At 37.3% G+C, this 21,460-nt stretch overlaps 1 protein-coding gene across 2 annotated transcripts in view; it reads left to right on the forward strand.

The window, feature by feature from the left end:
- Window positions 1-21,460, forward strand: part of NUBPL (nucleotide binding protein-like) — a 276,185-nt gene that overhangs the window by 227,096 nt on the left and 27,629 nt on the right. For both annotated transcript variants that reach the window (XM_011941866.1, XM_011941867.1), the window contains exon 8: window positions 10,990-11,075. In XM_011941866.1, the coding sequence (XP_011797256.1) occupies window positions 10,990-11,075 (86 nt within the window). The remainder of the gene's footprint in view (window positions 1-10,989; window positions 11,076-21,460) is intronic.

The raw sequence follows: 21,460 nt of genomic DNA on the forward strand, positions 1-21,460 counted from the left end.
CCCTGCTTCAGCTCTCGCTGGTCGGGCTGCAACAGCTGACCAGCACCGATTGTCCGGTACTCACTAGTGAGATGACCCCAGTACCTCAGTTGAAAATGCAGAAATAACCAGTCTTCTGTGTCCTTCGCGCTGGGAGTTGTAGACTGGAGCTGTTCCTGTTTAGCCATCTTGCTCCCTATTGAGTGTTTTTGAAATGAAGTGGTGTTGAATTTTATCGAAGGCCTTTTTGCGTCTGTTGAGATAATCATGTGGTTTTTGTCATTGGTTTTGTTTATGTGATGGATTATGTTTATTGATTTGCATATATTTAACCAGCTTTGCATCCCAGGGATGAAGCCAACTTGATAATGATGGATATGGTTTTTTTTTTTATGTGCTGCTAGATTTGATTTTCCAATATCTTATTGAGGATTTTCGCATTGATGTTCATCAGTGATATTGGTCTGAAATTTTCTTTTTTATTGTGTCTCTGCCTGGTTTTGGTATCAGGATGATACTGGCCTCATAAAATGAGTTAGGGAGGACTCCCTCTTTTTCCATTGTTTGGAATAGTTTCAGAAGGAATGGTACAGCTCCTCTTTGTACCTCTGGTAGAATTCAGCTGTGAATCCGTCTGGTCCTGGTTTTTATTGGTTGGTAGGCTATTAATTACTGCCTCAATTTCGGAACTTATTGGTCTATTCATGGATTCAACTTTTTCTTGATTTAGTCTTGGGAGGGTGGATGTGTCCAGGAATGTATCCATTTCTTCAAGATTTTCTAGTTTATTTGCATAGAGGTGTTTATAGTATTCTCTGATGGTAGTTTGTATTTCTGTAGGATCAGTGGTGATATCCCCTTTATCATTTTTTATTGTGTCTATTTGATTCTTCTCTCTTTTCTTCTTTATTAGTTTGGCTAGCAGTCTATCTGTTTTGTTAATCCTTTGAAAAAACCAGCTCCTAGATTCATTGATTTTTGAGGAGTTTTTTGTGTCTCTATCTCCTTCAGTTCTGCTCTGATCTTAGTTATTTCTTGCCTTCTGCTAGCTTTTGAATTTGTTTGCTCTTGCTTCTCTAGTTCTTTTCATTGTGATGTTAGGGTATCGATTTTAGATCTTTCCTGCTTTCTCCTGTGGGCATTTAGTGCTGTAAATTTCTCTCTAAACACCACTTTAGCTGTGTCCCAGAGATTCTGGTATATTGTGTCTTTGTTCTCATTGGTTTCAGAGAACTTCTTTATTTATGCCTTAATTCATTATTTACCCAGTAGTCGTTCAGGAGCAGGTTGTTCAGTTTCCATGTAGTTGTGCGGTTTTGAGTGAGTTTCTTCATTCTGAGTTCTAACTTGAATGCACTGTGGTCTGAGAGACAGTTTTTTATGATTTCCATTCTTTTGCATTTGCTGAGGAGTGTTTTACTTCCAATTGCTAACTAGAATAACCAATTTAGAGAAGAACATAAATGACCTGATGGAGCTGAAAAGCAGCATGAGAACTTTGTGAAGCATACACAAATATCAATAGCCTAATCGACCAAGCAGAAGAAAGGATATCAGAGACTGAAGATCAACTTAATGAAATAAAGCATTAAGACAAAATTAGAGAAAGAAGAATGAAAGGGAACCAACAAAGCTTCCAAGAAAAATTAGACTATGTAAAAAGACAAAACCTATGTTTGATTGGTGTGCCTGAAAGTGACAGGGAGAATGAAACCAAGTGGAAAAACACTCTTCAGGTTATTATACAGGAGAATTTCCCTTCCCCAACCTAGCAAGACAGGCCAACATTCAAATTCAGGAAATACAGAGAACACCACAAAGATACTCCTTGAGTAGAGCAACCCAAGACACATAATCGTCAGATTCACCAAGGTTGAAGTGAAGGAAAAAATGCTAAGGGCAGCCAGAGAGAAAGGTCGGGCTACCCACAAAGGAAAGCCCATCAGACTAACAGCAGATCTCTCTGCAGAAACCCTATAAGCTAGAAGAGAGTGGAGGCCAATACTCAACTTTTTTAAAGAAAAGAACTTTCAACCCAGAATTTCATATACAGCCAAACTAAGCTTCATAAGCAAAGTGAAAGAGAAATAAAATCCTTTACAGACAAGCATCCAGGCCTGCTTTACAACAGCTCCTGAAGGAAGCGCTAAACTTGGAAAGGAAAAACTGGTACCAGCTATTGCAAAAACATACCAAATTGAAAAGACTATTGACACTATGAAGAAACTGCATCAACTAACAGACAAAATAACCAGCTAGCATCCTAATGACAGGATCAAATTCACACATAACAATATTAACCTTAAATGTAAATGGGGTAAGTGCCCATTAATTACAATTACAAATGTCCAAGTACATTAATTACAATTAAAAGACACAGACTGTCAAATTGGATAAAGAGTCAAGACCCATCAGTGTGCTGTATTCAGGCGTCCCATCTCATGTGCAAAGACACACATAGGCTCAAAATAAAGGGATAGAGGAATATTTACCAAGCAAATAGGAAAAAAAAGAGGAAAAAATGTATGGGTTGCAATCCTAGTCTCTGATAAAACAGACTGTAAACCAACAAAGGTCAAAAAAGACAAAGAAGGGCATTACATAGTGGTAAAGGGATCAATGCAACAATAAGAGCTAACTATCCTAAATATATACGCACTCAAGAAAGGAGCACCCAGATGCATAAAGCTAGTTCTTAGAGACCTACAAAGAGACTTAGACTCCCACACAATAATAATGGGAGACTTTAACTCTCCATTGTCAATATTAGACAGAACAATGAGACAGAAAATTAACAAGGATATTCTGGACTTGAACTTAGCCCTGGACCAAGTGGACATAATAGACATCTACAGAACTCTCCACCCCATATCAACAGAATATACATTCTTCTTGGTACCACATCACACTTATTCAAAGTTGGATTCTTAACCTTCCAAAGCACACTTGGTCTCTCTCACCAGTAACTTTGTTTTTTTCTTTCTCATCAATTAGGATGATTTAGAACACCAGTAATGTTGATATAGCATTGTTTCCAGTTATTATTGTGTTTAATTCTTTTTTCAAAAATTGATATAATTTTCTTTTTTTCTTTCTTTTTTTTTTTAAGATGGAGTCTCGCACTGTTGCCCAAGCTGGAGTGCAGTGGCGCGATCTCGGCTCTCTGCAAGCTCCACCTCCCGGGTTTATGCCATTCTCCTGCCTCAGCCTCCCAAGTAGGTGGGACTACAGCACCCACCACCACGCCTGGCTAATGTTTTGTAGTTTTCACTGTGTTAGACAGGATGGTCTCAGTCTCCTGACTTTGTGATCTGCCCACCTCTGCCTCCCCAAGTGCTGGGATTACAGGCGTGAGCCACCGTGCCCAGCCAATTGATATAATTTTCTATGGGAGGATTTCTTTCTGAGGTGAGCAAGATAATGATTCATTTCTAAATTAATAAAACATATTCTCTTTATGACTGTAATCACTTGTGTAGTCTGTTAGAAAAGAGCAAGAGGTCAAAATAGTGACTCATCCAAGAATTATTTATATTTCCTGTTGAAACACTGCCTGTGAGTACATTTTAGGTGAATTTACCTTTTAAATTATGTTTTCTTTCTGCTGATACTAATATTGATAGGTAATCCTTGATGTTATAGCAAATTATATTTAAAACTCAGGAATTTTGGGGGTGGCAGGAGAAAGACAGAGGAGACCTAAAATATACCAGTGCTTAATAGAAAATTATATTTGGTATTGTTTTTGTTAAACATCAGACGTTGAATAGATTATTTTCTTTTGATGCAAGTATATTTCTAAATAAAGGAGAATCAATAGCACTAAATATTAAGGGCAGTGTGAACATTAAAAATAGTTAATTTTTTAAAGTCTTATTTGACTTTATATCGATATGCTCATAATTGTAAGGTATAGAATTATTTCTCCAGCTATAATCCTGAGCAGGTTTTGTTGCACATGTTTATTAGGCTCTAGCACGGAAGTTCTCAATCAAGCAAGAGAATTAGATACAATCTGTGCCCTGGGGACTAGAATTCATAGTTGAGCTGTTCCACATTGGTATAGTTATGATCAGTCTCACACCTGGAATCATCAGTTTTAAATGTTTAACTACTCAGACCTTTGACCCAAATCCAGATATGCAGTCATAAATAGATTTTCCTCTTAATAGGAGAATTAACAATATTCTAAATAATTATTTTGTAAAATGTTTACATATTTGCCAGTGTCTGCCAGACAGTTAACCTTTTATAGTAAATTATAGTAAATCTCAGCGATAAGAAGCCTTTTAAAAGGATTACAAGTTGTGATTAGCATTTAAACAATATTATTTAATCGTTTAGACTTAGACATTTACTTTAGAAAATGGATAGAGAATTCTTGGCCAGGCGTGGTTGCTCACGCCTGTAATCCCAACACTTTAGGAGGCTGAGGCAGGCGGAACATGAGGTCAGGAGACCATCCTGGCTAACACAGTGAAACCCCGCCTCTACTAAAAATACAAAAAATTAGCCAGGCATGGTGGCGGACGCCTGTAGTCCGAGTACAGGAGGCTGAGGCAGGAGAATGGCGTGAACCTGAGGCAGGAGAATGGCGTGAACCTGGGAGGTGGAGCTTGCAGTGAGCCAAGATTGTGCCACTATACTCCAGCCTGGGCAACAAAGCGAGACTCCATCTCAAAAAAGAAAAAGAAAAACAAAAAAAGAAAACTGATAGAGAGTTCTTGATGGGCTTCTTGAGATAGGCATTTTTTCCTCAGAAAATAATTCCATTTATTGCAAACTAAACTTTATTTTTTCTGCTGTTGACATTTGCATACAGTCAGTAGAGGGAGCACAAGTTTTCTATCAGTCTCTTAATCACAAACTGAAGTGACATCATTAATGATGGTATAAAGGGAGAAAATTCTAGACTAATTCATATTGGCTCATGTTTCTGGGAAAAATTAAAATTTAACAGGTAGAAAGCCAAGTGTTAGAAAGATAAAATGTAATATCAGGTTTCAGAGACCATATGTTGAGTGATACAGTAACAAGAATCAACTGACATAATTCCTTTAAAATTTAAAAATCTGGGGCCGTGTGCAGTGGTGCACGCCTGTAATCCCAGCACATTGGGAGGCAGAGATGGATGGATCACCTGAGGTCAGGAGTTCGAGAGCAGCCTGACCAACAAGGTGAAACCCGGTCTGTACCAAAAATTAGCTGGGGGTGGTGGTGGGCGCCTGTAATCCGAGTTACTCAGGAGGCTGAGGCAGGAGAATTGCTTGAATCTGGGAGGCGGAGGTTGCAGTGAGATGAGATCGTGCCATTGCACTCCAGCCTGGGCGACAGAGCAAGACTCCATCTCAAAAAAAAAAAAAGGCCCTTCACAGTGGCTCATGCCTATAATCCCAGCACTTACTGGCTGAGGCAGGTGGATCACCTGAAGTCGGGGTTCGAGACCAACCTAACCAACATAGAGAAACCCCATCTCTACTTAAAAAATACAAAAATTAGGTGGGCATGGTGGCGCATGCCCATAATGCCAGCTACCTGGGAGGCTGAGGCAGGAGAATTGCTTGAACCTGGGAGGCAGGGGTTGCAGTGAGCTGAGACTGCGCCACTGCACTCCAGCCTGGGCAACAAGAGCGAAACTCTGTCTCAAAAATAAATAAATAAATAAATAAATAAAATTTAAAAATACGGGCTATCAAAGCAAACCTGGACAAATGGGATCACATCACATTAAAAAGCTTCTGCACAGTAAAGGAAATATCAACATAAAGAAACGACCAGGAAATGGGAGAAGATATTTGCAAACTACCCAACTGACAAGGGATTTAGAACCAGAATATATAAGGAGTTCCAACAACTCTATAGGAAAAAAATCTAACCGTCCAGTTTAAAAATTGGCAAAAGATCTAAATAGACATTTCTGAAAAGAAGTCATACAATGGCAAACAGACATATGAAAAGGTGCTCAGAATCATTGATAATCAGAGAAATACAAATCAAAACTACAGAGAGATATCATCTCACCCCAGTTAAAATGGCTTATGTCCAAAGTCAGGCAATAACAAATGCTGGCAAGGATGTGAGAAAAAGGGGACCCTTGTCACTGTTGGTAGGAATGTGAATTAGTAAAACCACTATCGAGAACAGTTTTGAGGTTCCTCAAAAAACTACGAATAGAGCCACCATATGATTCAACAGTCCTACTTCTGGGTATACACCCAAAAGAAAGGAAATCAGTATACCAAAGAGATATCTCTGCTCCCATGTTTATTGCAGCACCATTCACAATAGCCAAGATTTGAAAGCAACCTTGGTGTCCATCAACAGATGCATGATTAAGGAAAATGTGTTATTTATACACAGTTGAGTACTATTTAGCCATAAAAAGAATGAAATCCTGTCATTTGCAACAACATGGATGGAACTTGAGGCCATTGTGTTAAGTGAAATAAGCCTGACCAGAAAGACAAACATTGTATGTTCTCACTTATTTGTGGGATCTAAAATTGAAACAATTGAACTTATAGACAGAGAGAGTAGAGGATAGTTATTCGTGGTGGGGAAGGGTACTGGGGTCGGGGGAGATGGTAGTGGCTAATGGGTACAAAAACAATAGTTAGAAAGAATGAGTAAGACCTAGTATTTGATAGCACAACAGGGTGACTATAGTCAATAATAACTTAATTGTGTATTTAAAAATATCTAAAAGTGTAATTGTATTGTTTATAACACAAAAGATAAATGCTTGAGGGGATGGATACCCCATTTTCCATGATGTGGTTATTACATATTGCATGCCTGTATCAAAACATCCCATGGACCCCTTATATATATATACCTACTATGTACACACAAAAATTCAAATAAAATTTAAAATAAAAATCTGGGTTATGCTAGATTAAGGACTAAATTTAATTTTACTGGAGGTTATGTTGTTTCTTTATGCATTATTTTCTTATCATAAATTCTGAAATTCATTCTAGGGCTATCTGAAATGATTACTTATATGATATATGAAACTTATACACTATACTAAACTTTGATATACTATACAGCAAAAGAGGTAGTGGTTTATGTGTGAACCAGTTATGTTTTTATCTTCTTCAACAAGGCTTAGACATTTTTTTTTTCAGGGCAACACCCAGAGGCTGATTGTATTGTGATTAAAGACTTAATCATTAATTAAGAACATATATTTCAGCAAAATACCCCATATATTTCTACAAATAGTAGACAAAAAAAATTTATACCAAAAAAAGTTATATAAATATAGTTCCTTGAAATGTTTACATGCTTCATGAGCATTTGACAGGACATGAAAGATGATCACTGTCCTTGTCAAATGTTGTTATTAATTTGTTCAAATGGTGCTATTCAGACTATTCTGCAAAGAAACTCAAATGGCATAGATGCTTATTTGTGTTACTGTGTGAAGATGAATTAAGTACAGAGAAAACCAAGCCAGTTTAATCCCCCTCTCTAGTATCTTACAGCTATTAAAATAATGTCCTTGAACATTTTTATAATTTTTTTAATGTAACAGCTGTTTAAGTTAAATAGGGCGTATGGAAATAGATTCAATTTATAAAGGAGTTAATTGAGATATATTGAGACTTAGTTAGTTATTCAAGGTTATATATTATATTAAGACTGTCATCACAACCAGAATCTGGAGCTCTTGACTCCTAGTGCAAGGAGTTGTGAACTTAAAGTTTATAATCTAGGGGATATGATCATCTAGGGGAGATGATTCTGAAAATATAAGAACATTGCTTAAATTGCTGATCTTTTGTTAAGTGCCTATTTTGTGAAAAATATTATGTTATTACTTTTGTTTGATAGAAAGATGAAAAATATCATAATTGCCCTTGAAGTTACATTGTGTAATGGTGATACAAATAGTAGACAAAAAGTATTTAAAAAGTAACGTGTTTATATCATATGAAAGCTAAGAATACTTTTTAGAGCCAATGCAGTAGAGAACACCCTACATACTAATACATAGTGAAGGAGAAGATTTGGAGGAAATAGCCTCCTCTGATTATGTAGGAAGAGAATACCTCTGAGATTGATGACTAATACCTCTTAAATAAGATTATTAGGGCAGTTAGGTTGAGCAGAGGTAGTTCTAAAAGCTATTTATAGTTAAGATGGAATGCTAAGTAGTGTAATCATAGAGGTAGCTGAGTCCTTGGAAACTATCTAGTGCAGGCACTAGTTTTACAGTTAAAGAAACCGAGACTCAGAGTGATTCTGAGTTATTCGTTTGAGGTTAGTTATACAGCTGGATACAGCCAAAGCTGGAATTTGATCCCTTCCAAATGACTGGATATGAAAAAAACTAGGAAACAGATTAATAACAGAATCTAGAAGGTGGCAAATTCTGGAAGTGTATTGGAGGTGTAGAGTATTTTTGCCAAGATATAATTTCCATCAGTCTTTGCAAGAGGGGAAAGAGAAGTGTTAATTTTTGGTTTCTTGGGTGAAGTCAATCAAAATAGGCTGTAGTGATCCATGGAACAGTTTGAAAAGTAGGATGAGCTGCCTGATAGCCTTTAGGAAAATGACCTTCCCAGCAACTTATAAGGCATTTTATTAGAAACAATAACAAATGTAATAATGATGATATTAACAGTGATAGCTATCATTTATTGAATGTTAGGCATCATGTCAAGTAACTGTGTATAGTAGTTTATTTAGTTATTCTAACCCTGTGACCTAAGTATTTATATGCCATTTTGTCGATGAAGAAACAAAAACTCTGATAGGTTAAGTCATTATCTAGTCACACAGGTAGTCAGCTGTAGAATCAAATTTTGAATCCTGATCTCTTAGAATTCTAAAAATAGTGTATCTGAAACTTGAGTAATGAATAGGCCCTTCTTCTAAAGGAAAAATAATCTTCCCACACCCCATACTGACTTATTTTTATTATAAGATTACTTAACTAGGTATAAACACAAATTCCATACGTTTTTAGCTCATACTATATAGTTTAAAAATTAAATTAAATACAAGAAAAGCTTACAAAATCAGTAAAATTCGAATTTATGACATTAATTTAATGTAAAATATGTTTTTTCCTGAAATGAAGATGCTGATTGCAAGATGAATTTATAGCTAACTACTACTGTATAGGTTCTTTTGAGTTTGGCATGCCTATACTGCCATGTGCTTTGTGATAACTTGGTTCTCCCACCACTTTTCTCTATTCAAACTTCTTCAAAATATCCCTTCAGGCAATACTGTCTATTATCATTAGACCTTCACTTGGTGTAATCAGTTATTTATTGTTAATCTTGCCTCTGTTTTCATTAGTTGTATCAGACTGCCTCTTGATACCAATTTAACAGTTTGGGGCTCTGAATTGTCGTAGCATTGTGTATTTAGTTATAAGGTGATGGTCAGCCATGTGATCTATATTATGTTTATGTTAATTATCTTTTAGGTTATCATCTAGAGGGAACCACAAAGTTAAAAAAAATTCACAGACTCTGCCATATTAACCAGGCCTTTGTTGTTTCGACCTAAAGAAAAATTGTACTGCACTTTTTGTCAAAACTCTGTACCTACCCTAGTACTACCTGGTTTCTGTAGGGTAGTAGTGGAGATCCAGAAAATTTGCCGTCTCCATCCATTTCATTTCAGGCCTCTAACATTTTGCATCCGAATTTCTGCCACAGCCCTCAGTTTTATTCCCACCAAACTGCTTTCCACAGTGTGAATTTTTAACAATATAAACTTCTAGGACTCAGCTTAAGAATCACATCTTCCTGGAAACTTTCCTCTATTGCTTCTCCTATGTCTAGCTTCTATCTGTCATACTTCACCATTTTCTCTCCTAGATTGAATTAGTTAGCTTTTCTTCCTGTTTCTTCTTTATAACTCCATAACACTTTGTGCACACCTCTGTTATGATGCTTAGCATATTGTATTGTGATCCTTATTTTTTCAGTCTCCCAAGTAGAATATTAACAGCTTCTTCCTCCTCCTCTTCTTCTTCTTTCTTCTCCTCCCCCTTGTTCTCCTTCTTCTCCTCCTTAGCATATTGTATTGTAATGCTTAATTTTTCAGTCTCCCAAGTAGACTATTAACAACCTCGTCCTCTTCCTCCTCCTCCTCCTCCTCTGCCTCCTCCGCCTCCTCGTCTTCCTCTTCTCCTCCCCCCCTTTCTCCTTTCCTTTCCTTTCCTTCTTCTTTCTTTCTTCTTATTTCTTCCTTCTTTCTTCTTCCTTTTTTTTTTTTTTTTTTTTGAGATGGAGTCTCACTGTATTGCCCAGGCTGGTCTTGGACTTCTGAGCTTAAGTGATCCCTCCGCCTCAGCCTCCCAAGTAGTTGGGATTACAGGCACACGCCACCATGCCTGGCTATTGGACTGTTCATTTGAAAGTAAAGCCTACCTCGTCCATCTGTATAACTGCATGTTATCTGAATGGGAAGAAAGTTCCACTGATTGAGTTATGATCCTGAATCACTGATTAGTCAGTTGTGATTTTATTTTTTTTTATTTTATTTTTTGTTTTGAGATGGAGTCTTGCTCTGTAAGCCAGGCTGGAATGCAGTGGTGTGATCTTGGCTCACTGCAACCTCTGTCTCCTGGGTTTCAGTGATTCTCCTGCCTCAGCCTCCCAAGTAGCTGGGATTGTAGGCACGAGCCACCATGCCTGGCTAATTTTTATATTTTTAGTAGAGACAGGGTTTCACCATGTTAGCCAGGCTGGTCTTGAACTCCTGACCCCAAATGATCTGCCCACCTTGGCCTCCCAAAGTGCTGGGATTGTAGGCGTGAGCCACCATGCCCAGCCCAGTTGTGATTTTAGAAGTGAGGATTCAAAGGTAGGCAAAAACAAAGTCGACATTTTCTTGTCTTTCTCATTCATTTGTGTAAAATGTATGTGAGTGACCTAAGTAGTTAATGTAATAGACTATTTGCGCATGTAAGCAACTTAATGTTGAAAGTAATTTCTCCATAAAGAATTAAAACATAATAGCATTTTGTTTCTCTTTGGCTAGGTGCTGTGATTGTCTCCACGCCCCAGGACGTCGCATTGATGGATGCACACAAGGGTGCTGAGATGTTTCGCAAAGTCCATGTGCCCGTAAGCATTTACAGCTTCACTGTTGAAAAATATAAAACTCTTCTAACTGAAGAAGCAAGTCATTGAAAAATACAGTTGAAGTTTTAGTTTAGTCCTGTGCAGAAGTCTTTATGAAAGTCCTAGTTTATCGTTATGGTTACTTTAAAAACACACTTATAGGTGCAAATGCATCTATACAAGATATTAACCCAGAAGAATTCCAAGACACCCTTTAGGTAAGAGTTTTCTATAGAAGTACTACTTCTCTCATACTTGCAGCTCTCACTGGCCAAAAAAAATTACAAGAGTGTTTTAGGAAATTATTTAGATAGATAGACTTGAATAGATCACTTATGGGGAAACAGATGAAAAAAGATTACTTTTTTCCTTCTGCCTCTTACAGTTCAACTCATTTATAGCTCACTTCTTCTAGGAGGCACTTCAGGATTTTCTGCCCAATTTGGTGGAATGAAAGTTAAAAATAAAATAAAAATAGACAAAATAATTAAAGTTGGATGGAGTCAGAAGTGAAGTCAGTAAACAAATTGCATGCTATTAAGGAACTTAAATACATGCTAGGGGTGTACCATGACTTTTCTAGCAGCCAAAGGAAAAGAAATATAGTATCATTATAAAACTGTGCATTTCTGCAAAGTTAAAAAAAAATAAAACTGGATGCTCAAGGGAGACAGAGCTGAGACCAGAGAGAAATATCTTCCCTAAGTTCTTAGAAAGAAGAACCTGTGTATGTAATGAACACACTCTCATCACCTTCTTTACAGTAAATACAGAGTTCTTCCTTCTAGTGTGCCTCAACAAAAGCAGGTGGAATCGTGCTGGAGTACAATTTAAAACAAACATTTCAGTACAATGCCAACATGATACTTCTCTGTGGCTAGCTAGTAGCCTTGCTTAATTCAAAGACAGATTTTAGAGCATATACATCAGAACTTTTTAAACTTCAGTCTGTAGATTAGCTTCAGGAGTCTCATGATTTTTCTCTCCCTCACCTCCCCCAGCCCTAAATTGTATGCCTACGTGTATTTGTTTTAGTATGGAACGAATTATAACTTTTATCAGATTCTTCAGTGAGACCATGACACAGGATAAGATCCAATAATGTATTTGAATGAATGGACTTGAAGGGAAGCTTTCATAAATGTTTATCTCTCAGAGGGCTTCTGAAAAGTATAAAATAGTGTGGTAGAATGGTCGAGGTGAATTTCCTCAAGTACCTCTTCTCCCTTGCCAGTTAGCACAGTGCTGTGGGCATTGGCAAGCTGCGGAACTCTGAGTTGGATTGACATGTTCTCATGATGAGGAGGCTGATAAGGAAGGTGCCTGTATGCTTACCTTCCAGGTGGTCCAAAGGTTTTTCACTAGCGGGTTTATAATTGTAATCAGCAAGTAGTTTAGGGCCAGTGTTCTATGTTGTGAGCTTTAGGTTGGAAAATTTTTAAAACAGTGATAACCAAATGCCTGCCTCACACATAAAACTCTCTCTGAAGCACCTAATTTGAGCAATGTTACTTCATATTATGCCCTGTAAGACAAACTAGACACAAGTAATGCCTACCCAGATAACTAAATAAGGTTACTTATTATATGGGATTTTAGAATACAAATCAGCAAAAAGTTAGAAGGTTATCTACCAAAAATTATGACATTGACAAGTAATCTATAATCCTTCTTTCTGGCAGAAATTAGATAGCAGTGCCAATTGTCTGTTAAGATCACTCCAAAGTCAGGATAATAGCCATTCTATTTGCACATAAGTGAATGCTTAACTTCTCATTCTTTACGATGAGAGTTGAGGGTGTCTCGCTCACCCAAAAACATGAATTCCTTGAGGAAGAAGTTTTTTGTTTGTTTGTTTGTTTTTTTTTTTGAGGCGGAGTCTCGCTCTGTCGCCCGGACTGGAGTGCAGTGGCCGGATCTCAGCTCACTGCAAGCTCCGCCTCCCGGGTTTACGCCATTCTCCTGCCTCAGCCTCCGAGTAGCTGGGACTACAGGCGCCCGCCACCTCGCCCGGCTAGTTTTTGTATTTTTAGTAGAGACGGGGTTTCACCGTGTTAGCCAGGATGGTCTCGATCTCCTGACCTCGTGATCCGCCCATCTCGGCCTCCCAAAGTGCTGGGATTACAGGCTTGAGCCACCGCGCCCGGCCAGAGGAAGAAGTTTTAAACAGAGCAGAAGTAAGACCTCTTTACAATTTCACCCCGTATAAATTATCATTTTGTATATCAAAATACCATTTCAACTGACACTGCCATTTGAGGTGACTACATATATGGAGCAAGTCCTACATGGACTTTGCTAGTTAGGAATCTAATGACCGTAGTTGCCAAATTCAGCATATATTATTTTTCAGTCCCTATGTAAATCTGTATACATGTAAACCTGGATACTTATACTGTTCTGACCATTTTTTTTTCCTAGATTCTAAGGCAGAGGGTTGGACAGATAATCCTTATGGAACATAACAGAGAGGAAGAGGGATGATCACTAAGTCCAGGTTAGGCTATTGCTAGGTGGATGCCACTGAAGGATAAATGCTGAGGATATTAGCAAGGAAGTATTATGAAGACATATTCCAGATGAAGGCTGATGGACTGCATAAGGCTCATAGAACTACTTCAGGGATCAGTTAGAAGGTGAAAGAGCTGTTTGGGATCAGAAAGTTGATGTTCAAGTAAAAGTTTGCCAAGTTAGAGCAGTTCTGGGTCATGGCAAGGTCCAGGATGTTGTCATGGGTTTGTGGGACTTAGTGGGAGTAGAAATGAAAGTCATTGGAACTGTGTAATTCTTCCAAGTTGAAATTTATAGTTCTTTCCTCTGTAAGAACTTTTGGACATCTTCCTGTATCTTTATTATAGCTCTCTTTTTTTTTTTTCACCCTACATTTGAATTATTTGCCTTCTGAACTACAAACATTTTTTAAAAGAGATAGAAGGTCTTAATCATCTCTTAAACCTGAAGAACAAGATAGGTATTCAGTAATGTTTGCAGATGAATGAGTGAGAACTTTCCAGCAATAAGCTCTGTGAACAATTGGGCAATCATGATTAGCTACATTGTAAAGAAGGTCTTGGCTATGAGTGGGAAGTGGATTTGATGACCTCTGAGATCCCTCTGGGCCTTAAAAGCCCCAGAGCCTAAGTAATAGTAAAGGATTTGAAATTAGTAAGTGTTTTATAATTACAAAATAGATGTTATGCTTTGTTTATACCAGTTTATTGCATTCTTCCCCTTGGTTTTTAGTCCTGCTCTCTGTTTTTCTCCCATTTGACATGCATTAGTTACCATGGAAACAATGATGTCATTGGAATGCATTGGTATGGACAGAGTTTAGTAATGTCTACAAGAACATATTGAAGTTAATTTAAATGATTTCTTAAAACTCAAGGCTTAGGTAGGGGAAGTAGGAGAAGAGATGAGTTATTAAATTCTCTGTTCTCTGCCTGAAATGGTAGCAACTATGCCAAATCCTTAATTATCTTAATATTTTGTAGGTAGACTATTTTTTTAAACAGCATAAAAATTTTCAGTCTTATACATTTTTAATAATGAGTAATTTTCGTGTTGTGTCATTCTCACTCATTTTTCTTGCCTTCTTATACACGGGAGTCCCAGGCACCCCGATTTGGAGCCCTTCTCCTATCATTGCACTATATATCCCTTACTTCTTTGATAATCTCTTTCCCTGCTACTGAAAAGTAAATTAAAGTATATTTATTCTCTTACTCCTTCGGCACATAAGGGATCACTTAGTTACTTTTAATTCAACAAATGTGATTAATTTATTTTTCCACAAGTCTATATTTACTGATATTTAGTGTCTTCTGTAAGCAAAGTACTATAATAAACTTCTATTAGTGGTTTAGAAAAAAATAAAGAAGGATGAAGCCTCTTTCTTCAAGTACTTTATCATCCTGTAGACTAACTGTTTTGATGCAAAGGCCTTAAATTCTGAAAAGCATGAAAACACTTTTTCTTCTAGACTATCAGGGATGGCTTTATGGAAAAGCCATGATTATTTTTTTCATGCCCCTGTAATTTTACACATCCTGGTCCTTTGCCTGATAAGCCACGGCCAATTTAGGGAACTCATGTATTCATTTTTAACATCTCTGCTCAGACGTTATTTCCTCTAGAAAACTTTTCCCAGTGTGCCAGGAAAAGTTAATACTCCTATCTCGGATCTACTTACACATATATTTAGTTTGGTTCTTATTGCACTACAGATTTACCTGTCAGTCTTCACAGAAGAACACAAGTTTTGGATAGCAAGAAAACATGCTTTAAACATTCTTAAATGCATAGTTACCTGGCATATAGCAGGCAGGATACTTTGATTTAGGATGTAATGCCATCCACATCTGCTGTTCCCTTTACCCCCAGCTCATGGGCTGCTCTGTCTTGCTTTCTCTGTGCCACAGCCAAACTGGTCTTCTTCCACTTCTTTGAAGTTTCCACACACCATTTTTCTCCTTGGGACCCTTACCATGCTTTTTCCCTACTGGAGAACATTTTAACCTCACTTTTCACCTGTTAACAGTCCTTTTTATACTTTGGTACTTAAACAAAAGGCTTTTCTCAGGGAGAGGTGCCCTAACCTTTTTTTTTGGAGACAGAATCTCACTCTGTCACCCAGGCTGAAGTGCAGTGGTGCGATCTTGGCTCACTGCAACCCCTGCCTCCTGGGTTCAAGCAATTCTCCTGCCTCAGCCTCCCTAGTAACTGGGATTACAGGCACCTGCCACCATGCCCAGCTTATTTTTTTATTTTAGTAGAGATGGAATTTCACCATGTTGGCCAGGCTGGTCTCGAATTCCTGACCTCAAGCAATCCACCCGCCTCGGTCTCCCAAAGTGCTGGGATTACAGACGTCAGCCACTGTGCCCAGCCCGCCCTAACCCTTTTATGAGCTTTTTAAATTTTATAATACAATTATACTCTATTACTCCTTTTGGAACTGTTTTCACATTTGTTAGTACTTTCACATTTGCATACTGTACTATACTATACTGTACTATACTATACTATACTATACTATATTCATACTATAAGCTCGGTGAGTGCAGAGACCACCTGTCTCTCTCGCTGTGCCTGGAAGATGTAGTTTCTCACTAAATATATGCTGAGTGAATGAGTGGAGTAGGATTTTCATAGGCATATCTAGGGACTAGGGAGGGACAGAATTCAGTCTTGAAAGAATCAGGAATACACAAGTTGTGTTCAGGGTTGTTCAGTTTGTCTATAGTTGAGGTAATGTGTATTGGTGTATGGCCAGGTTTGGTAGAGCCTTAGACAGTAGGCTAAGGAATTTGTGCTTTTTTCTTAAGATTATAAGAGGAGTTCATAAAGAATGCTGGATGGGAAGTAGACATCATTAGGATAGAGCTTTACAAAGTTTTAATCTGGTGGAGATAAATGAAAAGAATAGGAGCCAGGAAACATGGAGGAAGTAAGGGAACATTTGCAATGATCAAAGTTATTCATGCTGCAGATTGTGACCCACAAACAGATCATGAAATTGATACAGTAAGAGATGTAATCAAAAATGCTTAAACCATGTCAGAGTAAATTGCTCTTAGGAAGAGAGTCTTATTTAATAAAGATTTGGTCTCAAGTATAAACACGTATATTATATGTGTGTATTGTGTGTTTCTTGCTCATGTAACAGTAGTATTATAGTAGATGAACAGGTCAGCAGAGTGGCCTTCATGTAGTCAAGATGTAAAATATTTCTTTTATCAGTAAGACAGTTTAAAAAGTTGGAAAAACATGGTGTAGGTGATAGGCAGTAAGGGACTTAATTAGAATAATGCCAGTGAAAATGGAAGGGGAAATGAATGTAATTGACATTTTGAAGGAAGAATTGACAATCTTGGGAATCGATTGTATAGGGTAGGAGAGTTAGAACAAACAAGACAGAAATCAAAATAATTTTGAGAGTTATGATGCCATTAATAAATCTACCAGGAGCTGCTTTTTAGTTCAGGTTGGCAACAAACTAGAAGAAATAAGAGGTTAGGTTCTCAGTCACAAATCTCTGCCCTTCTTCTCTATGAGAGTTGTGATTTAATAGTGTTCGTCAAGGAAGAAACTGGTAAAGATATTGACAAGAGAAATACTCTTTAAAAAAGTTTCTTATATACAGATTTTTGTTATCACTTAGAGAACTATATTTTTGATATTCTTTAGTGGTTTCAAATTAAATTGCTTTCCAAATTTTCTTATAATGTTTTAGATGATAGGAAACTACTTGCAGAGGCATTTTTGCATAGTAGTGAAGAAATGAGCTGAGGAGTTTGAATTGTAGATCTCAGCTCTGCCACTTTGTGACTGTATGACCTGAGTCATTTATTCTGTGCCTTAGTTTTCTCAATCATCATATGGGAATCATAGTCATATTTTCCTCAGGAGGTTAAGATGAGAATTAACAAGATAATGCATATAAGTGGCTTAAGTACAGTAGTTTTTGGCAGTCTAAGCACTCAATGTTTATATAATGTTATATAATAATTAATTTTTCTTATAATTACTTTTTAGAATGTTATGAAACAGATAAATTTACATATTTTTATGTATTTTACATGAGAATTTTGACTAATCCCTTTATTTGGTAATAAGAATTTGGGGCTGGGCATGGTGGCTCACGCCTGTAATTCCAGCACTTCCTGAGGCCAAGGCAGGAGTATCGCTTGAGGCTAGGAGTTCAAGACCATCTTGGGCAACATATTGAGACCCCTGTCTCTTCAAAAGAATAAAAAATTAGCCGAGTATGGTGGCATGCAACTGTAGTCCAGGCTACTCAAGAGGCTGAGGTGGGAGGATCACTTGAGCCTGGAAGGTCTAGGCTGCAGTGAATTGTGATCATGCCAGTACACTCCAGCCTGAGTGTTAGAGTGAGACCTTGTCTCAAAAAAAGAAAAAAATAATAATTAGAATTTTAAACACTACTGTTCTTTGAGATTTATTCCTTGAGTATATTCATTGAGCCATCTACATTATCTTCATGTAGATTTATTAAGTTGATATATTATTTTGAGTCTAAAATTCTGCATTATTTGAAATTTGCATTATTTAAAGAAGGCAAATTGCTGTTACAAGTAAACCCCAAAATATATAATGATACAAATACAATGGAATTTTCTTTCTTGCTCGTGTAACAGTCCTATTACAGTACATGAACAGGTGAGCAGAGTAGCCTTCTTCCATGCAGTCTTTCAGACTGTTGGAGCCTCTGTCATTTTCAATTGTGGCTTCTAAAATTACATTAGGAGCTATCTTCATTCTAGCCAGCCACAAGGAAGTACAGAGGCATATACCTACCTTGGAGATTTTTATGGGCCAGACCTAGAAGTGATACACATAGTTCTACACACATTCTTCTAGCTAAAATCAGTCACATGACCACATGTCACATTTCTCAAGGAGCCCAAGAAATATTGATTAGTTGTGTGCCAAGGAAGATGAGATCATGAATTTTGGTGAGCAGGGAGCAGTCTATACCACATTTGACCTGGAAACAAATATATAGATTAAATCCTAATGTAGATCACTGAACTGATTTATTTCCTAATAAATAAGTCTGAAAATTGTATAGCTATTTTAGTCTTAAAAATATTTATCTTATAAAAGAGAGAGAGAAATTCTACCTTTCCTGTGGTTTAATTTTTCTGCTAAAAACAAAAAACAGACAATCCTACTGTGGTCTGGAACTTTTTTTTTTTTTTTTTTTGAGACAGAATCTTGCTCTGTCGCCAGGCTGGAGTGCAGTGGCGTGATCTTGGCTCACTGCAACCTCCACCTTCCGGGTTCAAGCAATTCTCCTGCCTCAGCCTCCCGAGTAGCTGGGATTACAGGCACCCAGCACCACGCCTGACTGGCTAATTTTTGTATTTTTAGTAGAGACGGGATTTCACCGTGTTAGCCAGGATGGTCTTGATCTTCTGACTTCATGATCTGCCCGCCTCGATCTCCTAAAGTGCTGGGATTACATGCGTGAGCCACTGTGCCTGGCCGGTCTGGAACTTTTTATTATTTATCTGTAAAGGTTAAGGACTATATTGTCTTCTTAGAAAAATTAGATGATCTTTATTATCTTCATAAGACTGGATAGCATTCTGCATCTCAGCCATAATTATTTCTCAGAGACTGGAGATATGTGCTCATTTGTGTCTTTCCCCAAGCTCTCTTAGAAGTCTGTGTGCTTTGAACTAGAATGCTGTTCTATGTGATTTACATAAATTAAACTCATCTCTCACAAGAACCCTGTGAAATAGAGAACATCATTTCCCCCATTTTGCACATGCGGAAATCTGGTTGAGAGAGGTTAAATAACTTACATAAGAACATCTATTTGTTTAGTGGGGCATCTGGGCTCTGATCCAAGAAGTCTGCTTTCCAGAGCCCGTATTCTTAACTGCAGTTTCTGTGGATACTCCAGAGTTGAGTTTTAGTACTGTGGACATCACGGACTATCACAGGGTGACAGATTCTAGGGCATAAGAGGGTTCTTCATCAAGTTTGCTTATTATTGCAGTTCTGATTGTTAAGGTAGACAAGTGAAGCCAGAGGAAACTGGTGGATTGAAAATGGGGAGGAGTTAAGGAGCCATAGGTTCTGCTGACAGTCAAGGAGGTACCATGTGGGTGATAAGGGGAAGGGGAGTTCCATGTCCAGGATTTAGGAGAAAGGGATGAAGTCTAAGACTTGACTGCAGCACTGAGTGGTAAGGATGGCTCAAATAAGGCCTGCCCTATAACTGTGCTCTTAATTTTACTATGCTATATTGCTCAACTTTACTGACTCATTATTATTTTAAGCCACCTAATTCCATGCACAAAAGTCTGTATCTAATTGTCATCTTGTTTGGTAACTTCCTTATACAAACCAGTCACTCAGATAGTTTGAATTTTGGCTTTGTCATTTACTAACTGTGTGACCTTGAGCAAATAATTTAGCTTCAGAGTTTCCTTCCATGATTTAGGGATGAGAATACCCATCTCATTGGTCACTATGGCAGTGAAGCGTGATTGTATTTACAGTGCTTAGCATAGCCTTAGGACATGGTAGGTAAAGGGTAGCTCTGAATGTTATTGATATCGTGGTAGACATTAGAGATCATTATAAATCCTTGTTTTCAAGATTAAGAATTCAGGGCATAGAGAAATTGAGTTGCACCTCATGGACCCACAACTATTTAGTTGGTCCCTGAGAGGAGCATGGACACAGGCCTCCCCATTCATTGTTCTTTCCTTGTCAAATGACTATTCTGAAAGAGAAAACAAGAACACCTGTCTCATTTTTAAAAATTATAATATCTGTGCACATGCTTCAAGGGGTATACCAAAAACTGGTTCGAGTCTAACAAAGAACTGAAAAGCAATTATGAATCTAATCTATTTCAGTTATTATCATTCATTATTTAACAATGAATTTTTCCTCCTCACTTTTTCTTAAATCATGGCTTTTAATGCTTGTGACAGGTTCCAACCAGCAAGCATTTAACCTGATTTTAACCTGGATAAATTGGATTACATAGTAGCTTAAAAATCTTGCTTGGTACTTACCTGTATCTGGGTTTAAAATGCTGAAAAGAAATTAAAATTGGAGCCTTTTGAGCCTCCTTAATTCAATAGATTTAGACAGAAAAATCCAATATTCAGAGCAATGTTGATATTTCAAGAGAATCAATTTTTAAAAAGTTAAGAACTGCCCTTCTGAGCCAGTGATGAATTGGAATACTGCAAGAATCACACGCAAAAAGGTTGTGGTGGCTGATGGTAGCCAGGCATGTAGTATTTGCCTTCTTTCAGTTAAAGTAGCTACAGTAAAAAGATAAAAGAACCTTATACTTTGATGAGACATTAAAAAATGATTGAGCGTGCTTACAGCTGTATCTCAGTGGTATTATGTAAATTAAGCTATAAGCAAAGCATCTGTTTTCTAATGTTTCTGCTATTAAAGGATGTACACAATAGCTCTACAGTAAATACAAACAGCTTAACAGTATATGAAGTGTTCACAAGATGTAAAGCTTATTTGGAGGGGAACGCATCATAATGGACTTGAATTCTTTCCTATTTAAGAGAGAAGAATTTTTGATGAACAGAACAGTAATGTGGATATTCTAATGTTCTTATTACATTAGTTGCCCCCATTCAAAACCTCCTTGATTATGGAGGATTGCTGTTAAGTGAACTTGAGCAGTGGTTTCTAAGCTTTTTAAAATTTCTTTCTTTTTTTTTTTTTTGTTCAGTAAATGTTAGTTCTTTTTTTTTATTTTTTTATTTTTTTTATTTTTATTTTTTATTATTATACTTTAGGTTCTAGGGTACATGTGCATAACGTGCAGGTTTGTTACATATGTATACTTCTGCCATGTTGGTGTGCTG

Source organism: Colobus angolensis, unplaced genomic scaffold (genome assembly GCF_000951035.1).
Source record: "Colobus angolensis palliatus isolate OR3802 unplaced genomic scaffold, Cang.pa_1.0 Scaffold202, whole genome shotgun sequence".
Classification (NCBI taxonomy): Eukaryota; Metazoa; Chordata; class Mammalia; order Primates; family Cercopithecidae; genus Colobus; species Colobus angolensis.